Source organism: Salmo trutta, chromosome 28 (assembly GCF_901001165.1).
Source record: "Salmo trutta chromosome 28, fSalTru1.1, whole genome shotgun sequence".
Lineage (NCBI taxonomy): Eukaryota > Metazoa > Chordata > Actinopteri > Salmoniformes > Salmonidae > Salmo > Salmo trutta.
Genome location: NC_042984.1, coordinates 30,937,980 through 30,952,584, shown reverse-complemented (window position 1 = coordinate 30,952,584; position 14,605 = coordinate 30,937,980). Strand labels below are relative to the sequence as shown.

The 14,605-nt window shown below is 41.5% G+C and overlaps 1 protein-coding gene across 2 annotated transcripts in view; it reads right to left on the bottom strand.

Annotated features, from left to right (window-relative positions):
- LOC115166006 (uncharacterized) overlaps positions 1 to 7,742 on the bottom strand; it is a 22,165-nt gene extending 14,423 nt beyond the window's left edge. The window contains exons 1-2 of one of the 2 annotated variants that reach the window (XM_029719603.1): positions 7,588 to 7,742; positions 410 to 558 (exon numbers count right to left, since the gene is read on the bottom strand). In XM_029719603.1, coding sequence (XP_029575463.1) covers positions 410 to 476 — 67 coding nt within the window. In that variant the 5' untranslated portion in view covers positions 477 to 558; positions 7,588 to 7,742. The remainder of the gene's footprint in view (positions 1 to 409; positions 559 to 7,587) is intronic. The other variant, XM_029719602.1, reaches the window with a different exon arrangement.
- Between the last annotated feature and the right edge of the window lie 6,863 nt (positions 7,743 to 14,605).

The window sequence follows — 14,605 nt, the reverse complement described above, 5'->3', positions numbered from 1 at the left end:
TAGCAACATAGAAACATACCACCCTTCATCCCACTGCTGATTTGCCTAAGCAGGTTCGGTCCTGGATAGGAGACCAGAAATTGCTGGAAGTGGTGACAAATAAATGTGTGTTTGTTTTATTTTCAGGAGAAAAATGTACATGTGAAACTTCACATGTCAAAAAAACACATCTGAAATAATGAAAAAATCTAATCACAGGGGGAAATCTTCACGTGATTTCCCGAAAACCACATGGCCATACTTGCATAATAAAGTGCTACGCATTACAGACACTCAGCTTCCAGTATTACAAAGACATTATTTGCTGTTACAAAGACATAATAAAGTTGTTAGTCCATTCACTCTTCTGTTTTGACTCACGTCTCAGAGTATCAGTGACACTGATACTGTTGGAGGATAGCTCACTCACCTTTGACTTCTCGCTCATGGGCCTCCCTCACTTTGTGGAAGAGCTTGTTGAAACCCTCCAGAGCCATGGTAACACTAGGCTGTTACAGCTGACCTGGACATAGAACCACTCTTTCACTCAGCTGTCATCCACTACAGCAATGTCATCAACTGGGGAAGATATCCAACCAAAATAGTTAACTGTACATTCAGATCTACAGGAGAGCATGCTAGGGTGCATTCTGCACAGCAGCCCTTATGGCCGTGCCCTGCACAAACATGAGGGTAAACTTGTACAGCGATATGGGAAACTATAGCGTTTTCCTCAGGACTGCGCCCAAGGCCTCAATTTGTGTGTGTGTGTGTGTGTGTGTGTGTGTGTGTGTGTGTGTGTGTGTGTGTGATAGAGAGAGAGAGAAACACTTCGTAGCTGTATACTTCCCTCTCCTATGTACTAGAATCTAGACTAGAGGTCAATATATAAATCATAGAATATGAAACATTCTTGGTGAAATCTCAATATTGCTGTAAGGTGACAATGCAATCCTGTCATGGGATATCCTTACAATTGGGCCATGAAACATAACATGTCTGAGGGAAGCAGTATTCCAAGGACATTCATAGGGCATGTGAAGTAGTTGTTGAGATTTTGAAGCAGGCACAACTCTAAAGTGACACACATTATTATAATATAAAATATTTGTATTGACTACTGCCTACTTCCCTTTTTCTTTTTCTTTGTACTTATTTTCACCCATATGACCAAGAATCTCAGTACCAAGTTGAGATGTGTGAGGGTGTGTCTACACATTCGAAAACACTATTTTGCATTTCGATCAGATCCGTTCTCTCGGCATGTTGGGATACGTTGACAAACTGTCCCAAACGTTGCAGCGAAGCAAGAGAAGACCTGCCTGTCTTCCACTGCTGGCTGGCTTTCATGGCTTCTCTACTGTACGTCACAAGCTCTCAGTTCAACTGTAACATACACACTTATACAACACTGTATCTACAAGAACATTACAAACACAGTATACCACACACCTATATTAGGATTTTGACTAAAACCGCTTATATGATCTAAGTAAAGGTAAATTTACTCTTATTGATAGTTCAGGAAGTTCACAGAACAATAGGCCTGATTTACTCCTACCAAAGTACATGTATCTAATGCAATGCCCTGTAAATATCTGTTTGTTTGCTGTAAATGGATACTGACTAGCTGTATTACGGTGTAACTGTGCACTGCATAATGGTGTTTACGCAACAAAGTAGGAATTGCAGAGCTCTAGACACTTAGAGAAGAGAATGTTGGTGGACAGTATAAGGATACAGCGAGGTGGCTCAAGAGTCTTGGACACACATAAAGAAATGCAGTCTCAAAGTGTGAATGAAGCCTGAAAAATGTAAGATTTAGCATGTATTTACTGAAATGTAAATGAGACACAATGGCACTCACACATAGACACACATACATGCATGCAAACAGCAGGTGGCAGTAACAAGGCTACATTTTCTATATCAATAGAAATAGACTCAGATATATGGTACCTACTAGTGATGTACGGGTTGACTCATAACCCCCAGGCCCCGCAGCTATATCCGCGGCTATATCCACAGTTATATCCGCAGCTATATCCGCAGTTATATCCACAGTTATATCCGCAGCTATATCCGCAGTTATATCCACAGTTATATCCGCGGCTATATCCGCAGTTATATCCGCAGCTATATCCACAGTTATATCCACAGTTATATCCGCAGCTATATCCACAGTTATATCCGCAGCTATATCCGCAGCTATATCCACAGTTATATCCGCAGTTATATCCACAGTTATATCCGCAGTTATATCCGCAGCTATATCCGCAGTTATATCCGCGGCTATATCCGCAGTTATATCCACAGTTATATCCGCGGCTATATCCGCGGCTATATCCGCAGCTATATCCACAGCTATACCCGCAGCTATATCCGCAGCTATATCCGCAGCTATATCCACAGCTATATCCGCAGCTATATCCGCAGTTATATCCACAGCTATAGCCACGTGGCGGACCGGTTTAAAGTAATTAAATAGTGTGTGGCTGAAGGGCGGGTGGGCTGGTTGAATAAAAAGAAACAATACCTTAAAAAAAACATAAATGCATAATTCTTGGGCAATTTATATAGGCTAAATTGAGTTTTTTTTCTCTCATTATTTTAGGCTATCTGGTATTAGTGCATAAGCCAAAACTTTAGGGCTTAACTGTAGGCAAGCCACATAGCTCACACAGCCAATCGTGAAATAATGCTTTTGGGAAAGGGCAGAAAAAGCTAACGTCAAACCACAAAGCAAAAAGGACATTGTCGAAGTTTAATTCAATAAGACAAAAGCTGCAAAAGGAGAGTTGAAAATAAAGAGAAGGGAGGGCCAGAAAAGTAATGTTTGGAAAAGATTTGTTGAAGTGGTAAAAGAGGATGATAGCAGTGCCGGCTATGTTAAGAATGACAGGATTTAAAATAGGCCTATGGCATATCAAGGTAGCTGTAGCCTACTGTTTTGATGGGTAGTCATGGCCAAAATTTTGAGAATGACACAAATATTAATTTTCATTAAGTCTTCTGCCTCAGTTTGTATGATGGCAATTTGCATATACTCCAGAATGTTATGAAGAGTGATCAGATTAATTGCAATTAATTGCAAAGTCCCTCTTTGCCATGCAAATGAACTGAATCCCCAAAAAACATTTCCACTGCATTTCAGCCCTGCCACAGAAGGACCAGCTGACATCATGTCAGTGATTCTCTCGTTAACACAGGTGTGAGTGTTGACGAGGACAAAGCTGGAGATCACTCTGTCATGCTAATTGAGTTCGAATAACAGACTGGAAGCTTCAAAAGGAGGGGGGTTGTTCATTGTTCTTCCTCTGTCATCCATGGTTACCTACAAGGAAACATGTGCCGTCATCATTGCTTTGCACAAAAAGGGCTTCACAGGCAAGGATATTGCTGCCATTAACATTGCACCTAAATCAACCATTTATCGGATCATCAAGAACTTCAAGGAGAGCGGTTCAATTGTTGTGAAGAAGGCTTCAGGGCACCAAAGAAAGTCCAGCAAGCGCGAGGATCGTCTCCTAAAGTTGATTCAGCTGCGGGATCGGGGCACCACCAGTACAGAGCTTGTTCAGGAATGGCAGCAGGCAGGTGTGAGTGCATCTGCACGCACAGTGAGGCAAAGACTTTTGGAGGATGGCCTGGTGTCAAGAAGGGCAGCAAAGAAGCCACTTCTCTCTAGGAAAAACATCAGGGACCGACTGATATTCTGCAAAAGGTACAGGGATTGGACTGCTGCGGACTGGGGTAAAGTCATTTTCTCTGATGAATCCCCTTTGCGATTGTTTGGGGCATCCGGAAAAAGGCTTGTCCGGAGAAGACAAGGTGAGCGCTACCATCAGTCCTGTGTCATGCCAACAGTAAAGCATCCTGAGACCATTCATGTGTGGGGTTGCTTCTCAGCCAAGGGAGTGGGCTCACTCACAATTTTTCCTAAGAACACAGCCATGAATAAAGAATGGTACCAACACATCCTCCGAGAGCAACTTCTCCCAACCATCCAGGAACAGTTTGGTGACGAACAATGCCTTTTCCGGCATGATGGAGCACCTTGCCATAAGGCAAAAGTCATAACTAAGTGGCTCGGGGAACAAAACATCGATATTTTGGGTCCATGGCCAGGAAACTCCCCAGACCTTAATCCCATTGAGAACTTGTGGTCAATCCTCAAGAGGCGGGTGGACAAACAAAAACACACAAATTCTGACAAACTGCAAGCATTGATTATGCAAGAATGGGCTGCCTTCAGTCAGGATGTGGCCCAGAAGTTAATTGACAGCATGCCAGGGTGGATTGCAGAGGTCTTGAAAAAGAAGGGTCAACACTGCCAATATTGACTCTTTGCATGAACTTCATGTAATTGTCAATAAAAGCCTTTGACACTTATTAAATGCTTGTAATTATACTTCAGTATTCCATAGTAACATCTGACAAAAATATCTAAAGACACTGAGGCAGCAGACTTTGTGGAAATTAATATTTGTGTCATTCTCAAAACTTTCGTCCACGCCTGTACGTCTATAACCTCTCACATAGCCTTAATATTAACTCCTGCAGAATTAAGCATTTCTTGCTGTAAAATGATACACCAAATGTAGTCAAGATGTGGACATGGGAACAGGAGTGGAGAATGATTTCTTTCTTTCTGCATCTTGAAGGAATGCAATACTCAGTTAGATACCATCTGTAGAGGTGCTGCATTCGCCATAAAAGATTATAGTATTTCAACCACATAGGCTTAAAATATGCATCCAAGCCGAATAAACAGGTTTATTTTCCCTTACAACTGGTCAAACTGGTGTCATTTGTCATTTTGACAGAAAATCTTTCCAGTTTTTTTGTTGCACTATTGTATTTTCTCCCCAGCCCCTAAACCTCTTTGCTCCGCGAAAGATGACAGAGAAACTTTACAGATGTCAACTAGATTGAAGCATTCATTCTATCGATCTATTACATTATTCTGTTGACCAGGGGTTTGTTTAGTTCTCTAGGGCATCATATAATGACAGAACAGAAGCTGCATGTATCTAATTATAGACAAGTTGACTAACAAATAGCCTTCCAAAATGTAGGGAATTATAAGCAGAAACACATTTAAATCAGGCAACAAAAAAGATCCTGCAACCCCTGTCAAACAGCGCTTTTTCTATTTTGGAGGGTTAGTGGTCGGGTGTAGGCCTCAGATTTTCACTTTATCACATATAGTCGGGCGGTTGCCAATGGGTTATTAGCAATTGTGGGTAGGTGAACAAACAGCTGACCCGTGCACCTGTAGTACCTACCACTAAAGGCGCATTTCAGGAATTTAAAAACAAGAAAACGGTAACCCCCCATTTGTATTGGTAACAGCTGGGGATGGGGACAGAGAAATGTAATCACTCTTATATTGATCAACAGACTATGGAAGCAAGGACTGATCATCCATAACATACAAATTATAGTTAACCAAGTTTTAACCAGTCCAAAAATGTATGTACCGATCCCAGATTGCCCCTTTAATCATGCAATCCTGTACAACACAGTGTTGGGAAACAGACATAGTCACAACAATAGGTTATGTCCACAAAATGTTATTATTTGTGCTCTGAGAAAGTGCACAGGCTACTGTGAGGTGGCACGTAGCCTAGCAGTTCCGTTGGGCCAGTAAGTGAAAGGTCGATGTGCCCTTGAGCAAGGCAATTAACCCTAATTTGCTCCAGGGGCGCCATTCCACTATGACTGACACTGTAAAACAACACCTTTCACTTCACACATCCAGTGTATGTTGCCTTCATGCTATGTCGCCTACTCTGTCCCAATCAACACATGGATCACTAGCTCACTGTCAATCCACAAACCATTATTCCATCATCTGACAAATTCAATGTGAACCCGGCACACTTCCCTACACTGTGTTTTGTTCATTTAAAAACATATTGTGTGGCCTCCTGAGTGGCACAGTGGTCTAAGGCTCCGCATCACAGTATTGCGGTGTCACCACAGCCTGGGGTTTGATCCCAGGCTGTATCATTACCGGCCGTGACCAGGAGTCCCATAGAGCGCTACACAATTGGCCCAGCGTCGAGAGGGTTTGGCCTGGGGGGCTATACTTGGCTCACTGTGCTCTAGCAACTCCTTGTGGCAAGCCGGGCGCCTGCAGGCGGACTTCGGTCGTCAGTTGAACAGTGTTTCCTCCGACACATTGGTGCTTCTGGGTTATGCGAGCGGGTGTTAAGATACGCGGTTTGGTGGGTCATGTTTCGGAGGAAGCATGACTCGACCTTCGTCTCTCCTGAGCCCGTTGGGGAGCTGCAGCGTTGAGACAAGATCGTAATCACAAAAAAAGGGGGTAAAAATTTAACACAAAAAAAATTGTGTTTTCATACAAGATGCAATTAGCGATAAGTGTATTTTAACCATGAATAAACCCTACTAGCCATTTGTCCTGTAAATAATGCAATTTAATATGGAGAACATCTTCCTCTCCTTCATCTTATAGATAATTCCTCATTCACCCATCCTTTCTCTATTTATTATATTTTTCTATTTCTGATGAGAATTCAATGAGGGTAAATAAGGAAACAGTTCTTTCCCGCACAGTAAAATCGCAAGAGTTAATTTAACTCATATGGAGTCAGTTGTAACACTATTTTGGGGTTTATATGGTCCCACCCCTGTTTTGTGTTAAAACTACTCTGGTCAGGCTGTTCATATTTTCGGAGTACAAAATGACACTAAAAGGAGTAAGTATCCACCTCTCAGAGAGTTGATTAAATTTAACTCCAAATGCCATTTACTCTTTTCAGTATAGTTTTTAATGAACTCCCTTGCCATTTTTACTTGTATGTGTTTTTTAAATTAACAATCAACTATAGCAGAGTACACTTCACTTTTAGTTTACTTCCTTTGAGTCATAAGGGTGTAAAGCCTTATTTGAGTATTTATTAATGTGTCACATTATGGTGGTTTGCAATGTGATATCCAATCTCTGTTGGAAGCCAACTTCCAAGAAGATAGCCAGCACTTTCACATCATTCACAACTTGCATTTTGAATGCCTGTCAGTGAAGGGAAGAACTTACAATACATGAAGACTACCTACATCATGTTAACTGGAACAACTATCGCACTTGCTAACGGTTGCTCTGAATCCAACTACTTATAGATTGGATTAGTTTAGAAAAATGTATGTTTCTTTTCTTTCAGTAGCATAAAATGAATGTACTGTACATCCGAAAACCCAGATATTGAAAAAAAACATTTTAAACTCAACCTGCAAAAGAGAATGCTGGGAAATATGACAATGATGCCCCTCCCACATCTGTGGATAACTCCGTAGATTTAACTCCCTGTAGTTGAAAGTACTCCGTCCCAATGAACTACAGTCATCAACACTAACTTCAGGGAGCGTATCATTCTCTTGAGGGTTCAGATAACTCCCAGTAGAGTCAATTTAACCCTAATTTATTTAACACTGGGATTTCAACCATCCTTGATCTACTGTTTGTATGCTAATGAATGGACTCTCCTGCCCAGCCTTACTTCTGCCACCTGCCCACCTGCCAACCCGCCCAAACCTTACATGCCCCTGCTCCCCACACACACTAACAGCAGGCTCACTCACCTCTTCCCAGTACCATCAACAACCCGATTGTCCCTTCTGCTCCAATCAGAATCAGAATCCCTCTTGTCCTTAGCCCTGGAGAGTTGGTTGATCAGTGCCAGAGAAGGATAGAGCAACAGAGAGAGAAAGCAAGAGAGGAAAAGGAGGCATGGAGAGCGCTCCCCCTCCCCCAGTCTCCACCCTGGGAACAGGTTGGAGCGGTCCTCCTCCAGAGTACACAAACACAGACGCCCGGGCCAGTTCTTCCTGGATATTCCGGTTCTGCAGAAATCCCAAAAAACCAGCCCAACCGGATTTATAAACCCTAGAAAAAAGAAATAGAGAAACTCAAACACACAACAGAGAAACTCAAACACACAATGCCATGCATTAAACGTTTCACTCCTACTATTCTGAATTAAGAGAGGAGATCTTTAAAAAAAGACATAAATCATGGTCTATAAATATTGAGTTTTGATTGAGGGAATAGAGAATAGTGAATACATAATACTACTGAATAAACAATGATTTTTATTACTTTTTTCTACTTGAGCGGAGTACCCCATTAAGTAATCGAAAAATGTAAGAGTGACTTTAAGAGACACTTGGTCAAATTGTGCAAAATATTTTAGAGGTTTTATATAGGAACATGCAATTCTCTGATTGTGCATTTCTCCAAATGCTAATGAATTAAAACAGGTATTACTAATATATTTATAAATGGGGTGGACACAATTGTCATGTTGCCCTCCTACCTCTATATCCAGCCTGGTCTCATAGACTAGACGTAACATAGTAAAAGTAAATCCGGGATACTCAAATTATTATGTTATGCTAGGTATGTTTACATAAGACAGAAGGGCACTTAAGGCAAAAACAAAAAGATGCTGGTTTGTTGAGGTGGTTGGGTAGGTGTATAACGCAAATGTTTAGCAACCCAAAGGTTGCGTGTTTGAATCTCATCACGGACAATTTTAGCTAATTAGTAACTATTCAACTGCTAACTACTTTTAGCTACTTTGCAACTACTTAGCATGTTAGCTAACCCTTCCTCAACCCTAACCCTAACCTTAACCTTTTAACCTGGCTCCTAACCTTAACCCTAACCTTAACCCTAACGCTAAACCCTAACCTCTAGCCTAGTTAACACTAGCCAGCTAATTCATGTTAGCGTTAACCCCCTAGCCACCTAGCTAATGTCTCATTCCAAAATCATGGGCATTAATATGGAGTTGGTCCCCTCTTTGCTGCTGTAACAGCCTCCACTCCTCTGGGAAGGCTTTCCACTAGATGTTGGAATATTACAGAGAGGACTCGCTTCCATTCTGCCACAAGAGCCTTAGTGAGGTTGGGCAATGATGTTGGGCGATTAGGCTTAGCTCGCAGTCGCCGTTCCAATTCATCCCAAAGGTGTTCGATGGGGTTGAGGTCAGGGCTCAGTGCAGGCCAGTCAAGTTCTTCCACACCGATCTCGACAAAACATTTCTGTATAGACCTAGCTTTGTGCATGGGTGCATTGTCATGCTAAAACAGGAAAGGGCCTTCCCCAAACTGTTGCCACAAAGTTGAAAGCATAGAATCATCTAGAGAATGTCATTGTATGCTGTAGCATTAAGATTTCCCTTCACTGTAGCTAAGGGGCCTAGCCCAAACCATGAAAAACAGCCCCAGACCATTATTCCTCCTCCACCAAACTTTAAAGTTGGCACTATGCATTGGGGCAGCTAGCGTTCTCCTGGCATCCGCCAAACCCAGATTTGTCTGTCGGACTGCCAGAGTGTGAAGCATGATTCATCACTCCAGAGAACACATTTCCACTGCTCCAGAGTCCAAAGGCGGCGAGCTTTACACCACTCCAGCTGACGCTTGGCATTGCACGTAGTGATCTTAGGCTTGTGTGCAGCTGGAAATGGAAACCAATTTCATGAAGCTCCCGGACAAACAGTTATTGTGCTGACTTGCTTCCAGAGACAGTTTGGAACTCAGTAGTGAGTGTTGCAACCGAGGACAGATGATTTTTACGCGCTATGCGCTTCAGCACTCGGCGGTTCCATTCCGTGAGCTTGTGTGGCCTACCACTTCCCTGTTGAACCGTTGTTGCTCCTAGAGGTTTCCACTTCACAATAACAGCACTTACAGTTGACCGGGGGCGCTCTGGAAAGGCATAAATTTGACAAATTGACTTGTTGGAAAGGTGGCATCCTATGACTGTGCCATGTTGAAAGACACTGAGCTCCTCAGTAAGGCCATTCTAATGCCAATGTTTGTCTATGGACATTTTATAACTGTCTGCTCAATTTTATACACCTGTCAGCTACGGGCACTAACTACTAAATGGAGTGTCTCGGATTTACGTAAAGAATAAAATGAAATGCTTTGACACCAGGTTGCTACAGTTGAAGTTGTAAGTTTACATACACTTAGGTTGGAGTCATTAAAACTCGTTTTTCAACCCCTCCACACATTTCTTGTTAAACAAACTATAGTTTTGGCAAGTCAGTTAGGACATCAACTTTGTAAATGACACAAGTCATTTTTCCAACAATTGTTTACAAACAGATTATTTCATGTATAATTCACTGTATCACAATTCCAGTGGGTCAGAAGTTTACATACACTAAGTTGACTGTGCCTTTAAACAGCTTGGAAAAATTCCAGAAAATTATGTCATGGCTTTAGAAGCTTCTGATAGGCTAATTGACATAATTTGAGACAATTGGAGGTGTACCTGTGGATGTATTTCAAGGCCTACCTTCAAACTTGCTTGACATCATGGGAAAATCAAAAGAAATCGACCGAGACCTCAGAAAACAAATTGTAGACCTTCACAAGTCTGGTTCATCCTTGGGAGTAATTTCCAAACGCCTGTAGGTACCACGTTTATCTGTACAAACAATAGCACGCAAGTATAAACACCATGGGACCACGCAGACATCTTACCACTCAGGAAGGAGACACGTTCTGTCTCCTAGAGATGAACGTACTTTGGTGTGAAAATTGCAAATCAATCCCAGAACAACAGCAAAGGACCTTGTGAAGATGCTGGAGGAAACCGGTACAAAGGTATCTATATCCACAGCAAAATGAGTCCTATATCGACATAACCTGAAAGGCTGCTCAGCAAGGAAGATGCCACTGCTCCAAAACCGCCATAGAAAAGCCAGACTATGGTTTGCAACTGCACATGGGGACAAAGATCGTACTTTTTGGAGAAATGTCCTCTGGTCTGATGAAAAAAAATAGAACTGTTTGGCCATAATGACTATCGTTATGTTTGGAGGAATAAGGGGGAGGCTTGGAAGCCGAAGAACACCATCCCAACCGTGAAGAACGGGGGTGGCAGCATCATGTTGTGGGGGTGCTTTGCTGCAGGAAGGACTGGTGCACTTCACAAAATAGATGGCATCATGAGGCAGGAAAATGATGTGGATATATTGAAGCAACATCTCAAGACATCAGTCAGGAAGTTAAAGCTTGGTCCCAAATGGGTCTTCCAAATGGACAATGACCCCAAGCATACTTCCAAAGTTGTGGCAAAATGGCTTAAGGACAACAAAGTCAAGGTATTGGAGTGGCCATCACGAAGCCCTGACCTCATTCCTACAGAAAATTTGTGGGAAAAACTGAAAATGTGTGTGCGAGCAAGGTGGCCTACAAACCTGACTCAGTTACACCAGCTCTGTCAGGAGGAATGGGTCAAATTCACCCAACGTATTGTGGGAAGCTTGTGGGAGGCTACCCGAAACGTTTGACCCAAGTTAAACAATTTGAAGGCAATGCTACCAAATACAAATTGAGTGTATGTAAACGTCTGACCGACTGGGAATGTGACGCAAGAAATAAAAAATGAAATAAATCATTCTCTCTACTATTATTCTGACATTTCACATTCTTAAAATAAAGTGGTGACCATAATAACTGACCTATGACAGCAATTTTTTTACTAGGATTAAATGTCAGGAATTGTGAAAAACTGAGTTTAAATGTATTTGCCTAACGTGTATGTAAACTTCCGATGTCAACTGTATATCAGCCTTGCTGTGAATCACAATTGTGTGATAAACTACCTACAGAGATTGCTATAGGAAAAACATTTTTATCAAAATCTGTCTGTTTAAGCTAAAAATATCTAGTTTGTGATTTAGTGAACGAACAATTTGAGCTACACCCTAATTTGACCCCTCTACGGAAAGATGAGACTTTCACGAACACACAAACAGTACCAGAACCAGTTTAAAAAATGAATGGAAGTACATGTGGAAGAGGTTTAGTGCACTTCCTTTTGATTTATGTTTTGTTTTTCCATATACAGTATGAATGTGTTATTCAATACGTTTCTATGGGCTAATAGAAGTAAGGCCAAATTCAATGTTTATTCAAATAATATCCTAAAATTCAAATTCAAATAGCTAAATGATCCTTGGTATTACCATCTTAAAACAATTCCATATGCTAGCTTAGTAGAAGATAACATAGATATCTCTTGCTTAAATAGACAGATTTTGTGCTACACACTAATATGACCACTCTATGGAAAGGTTAGACTCTCACAAACACGTACACGTTTTGCTCTAGGACACTCACAAGCCTCACAAGACTTGTCTGAAGGTAACGTAGGACCAGTTAAAAAATGTATGGACGTACAGTACAAGTCAAAAGTTTGGACACACCTACTCATTCCAGGGTTTTTCATAATTTAAAAAAAAAATGTACATTGTACATATGGAATCATGTAGTAACCAAAAAACTGTTAAACAAATCAAAATATATTTTAAATTTTAGTTTCTTCAAAGTAGCCACCCTTTGCTTTGATGACAGCTTTGCACACTCTTGGCATTCTCTCAACCAGCTTCATGATGTAGTCACCTGGAATGCATTTCAATTAACACGTGTGCCTTGTTGAAAGTTAATTTGTGGAATTTCTTCCCTTCTTAATGCGTTTGAGCCAATCAGTTGTATTGTGACAAGGTAGAGGGATATACAGAAGATAGCCCTATTTGGTAAAAGACCAAGTCCATATTATGGCAAGAACAGCTCAAATAAGCAAGGATAAATGACAGCCCATCATTACTTTAAGACATGAAGGTCAGTCAATCCAGAAAATGTCAAGAATTTTGAAAGTTTCTTCAAGTGCAGTTACAAAAACCATCAAGCACTATGATGAAACTGGCTCTCATGAGGACCACCACAGGAAAGGAAGACCCAGAGTTACCTCTGCTGCAGAGGATAAGTTAATTAGAGTTACAAGTCTCAGAAATTGCAGCTCAAATAAATGCTTCACAGAGTTCAACATCAATTGTTCAGAGGAGACTGCGTGAATCAGGCCTTCATGGTCAAATTGCTGCAAAGAAATCATTACTAAAGGACACCAATAATAAGAGACTTGCTTGGGCCAAGGAACATGAGCAATGGACATTAGACCGCTGGAAATCTGTCCTATGGTCTGATGAGTTCAAATTTGAGATTTTTGGTTCCAACCGCCATGTCTTTGTGAGACACAGAGTAGGTGAACGGATGATCTTTGCATGTGTAGTTCCCACCGTGAAGCATAGAGGAGGAGGGGTGATGGTGTGGGGGTGCTTTGCTGGTGACACTGTCTGTGATTTATTTAGAATACAAGGCACTCTTAACCAGCGTGGCTACCACATTCTGCAGCAAAACGCCATCCTATCTGGTCTGGGCTTAGTGGGACTATCATTTTCTTTTCAACAGGACAATGAACCAACACATCTCCAGGCTGTGTGAGGGCTATTTGACCAAGAAGGAGAGTGATGGAGTGCTGCATTAGATGACCTGGCCTCCACAATCAACTGACCTCAACCCAAATGAGAGGCTTGCTGTTGGGGGTTTTAGGCTGGGTTTCTGTACAGCACTTTGTAACATCAGCTGATGTAAGAAGGGCTTTATAAATACATTTGATTGATTGATTTGGGATGATTTGGACCGCAGAGTGAAAGAAAAGCAGCCAACAAGTGCTCAGCATATGTGGGAACTCCTTGGAGACTGTTAGAAAAGCATTCCAGGTGAAGCTGGTTGAGAGAATGCAAAGAGTGTGCAAACTGTCATCAAGGCAAAGGGTGACTATTTGAAGAATCTCAAATATAAAATATATTTAGATTTGTTTAACACTTTTTTGGTTACCACATGATTTCATATATGTTATTTCATAGTTTTGATGTCTTCACTATTATTCTACAATGTAGAAAATAGTACAAATAAAGAAAAACCCTTGAATGAGTAAGTGTGTCCAATCTTTTGAATGGTAGTATACATGGAAGTAGTTTAGTGCCCAGAAAAATGTGTTAAATATGGGGACCCCCCCCCCCCCCCCAATTACATATGTTAGCTTAGTAGTACCCCCCCAAGGTTGGGACTTAGGACTGCAGGACAGCAGCAGCAGCTATGGTTATGACGTTAACATGATAGCTAACACAATGACATGACAGTCACCTAGCCCAACAATGCTGGTGGGCCACAAAACCTAGAGTTTCCTGATTCCTGAACACTGGACAGACCGGGTTGAACAACAACAACAAAAAACTTCCGTCGGTATGTCTCCACCCTGATGGATGCTGCAGACGTACAGGAACGCAATGAGAGCGTGATAGGAATGAGAGCGTGATAGGAATGATCAAAATGCTGAATGTTGTCAGTGCATAATTTACTCCTCCTCTTACAAAGGAGAAAAATAAGCCTTAAGGCTTTGTTGTGCTTGTATCCTCAATTATTGTTTATGTATGTACTGTTGCCTCTGGCTGGAGCAGCCTAGCTACTGCTTTTAATTATCCAATAAATTTGATCAGTCACCCGAGAGTATGTAGGTCCTCATATACACTTGAATGTGCACTGTGAAGGACCCTAATTAGTTATTGATAACTCATCTGTTAATTGGTTATTGATGCCTTGATCATAAAGAAAAGGAACCTGATCTCAGATTTGCAGCTAATCTCTGATAATGGGCACAATGCCGTCAGAGTCCATTCTAGTGACAATTCGTGCAAAATAAGTGAGACACTTAATTAAGCACTTCAACTCTTCA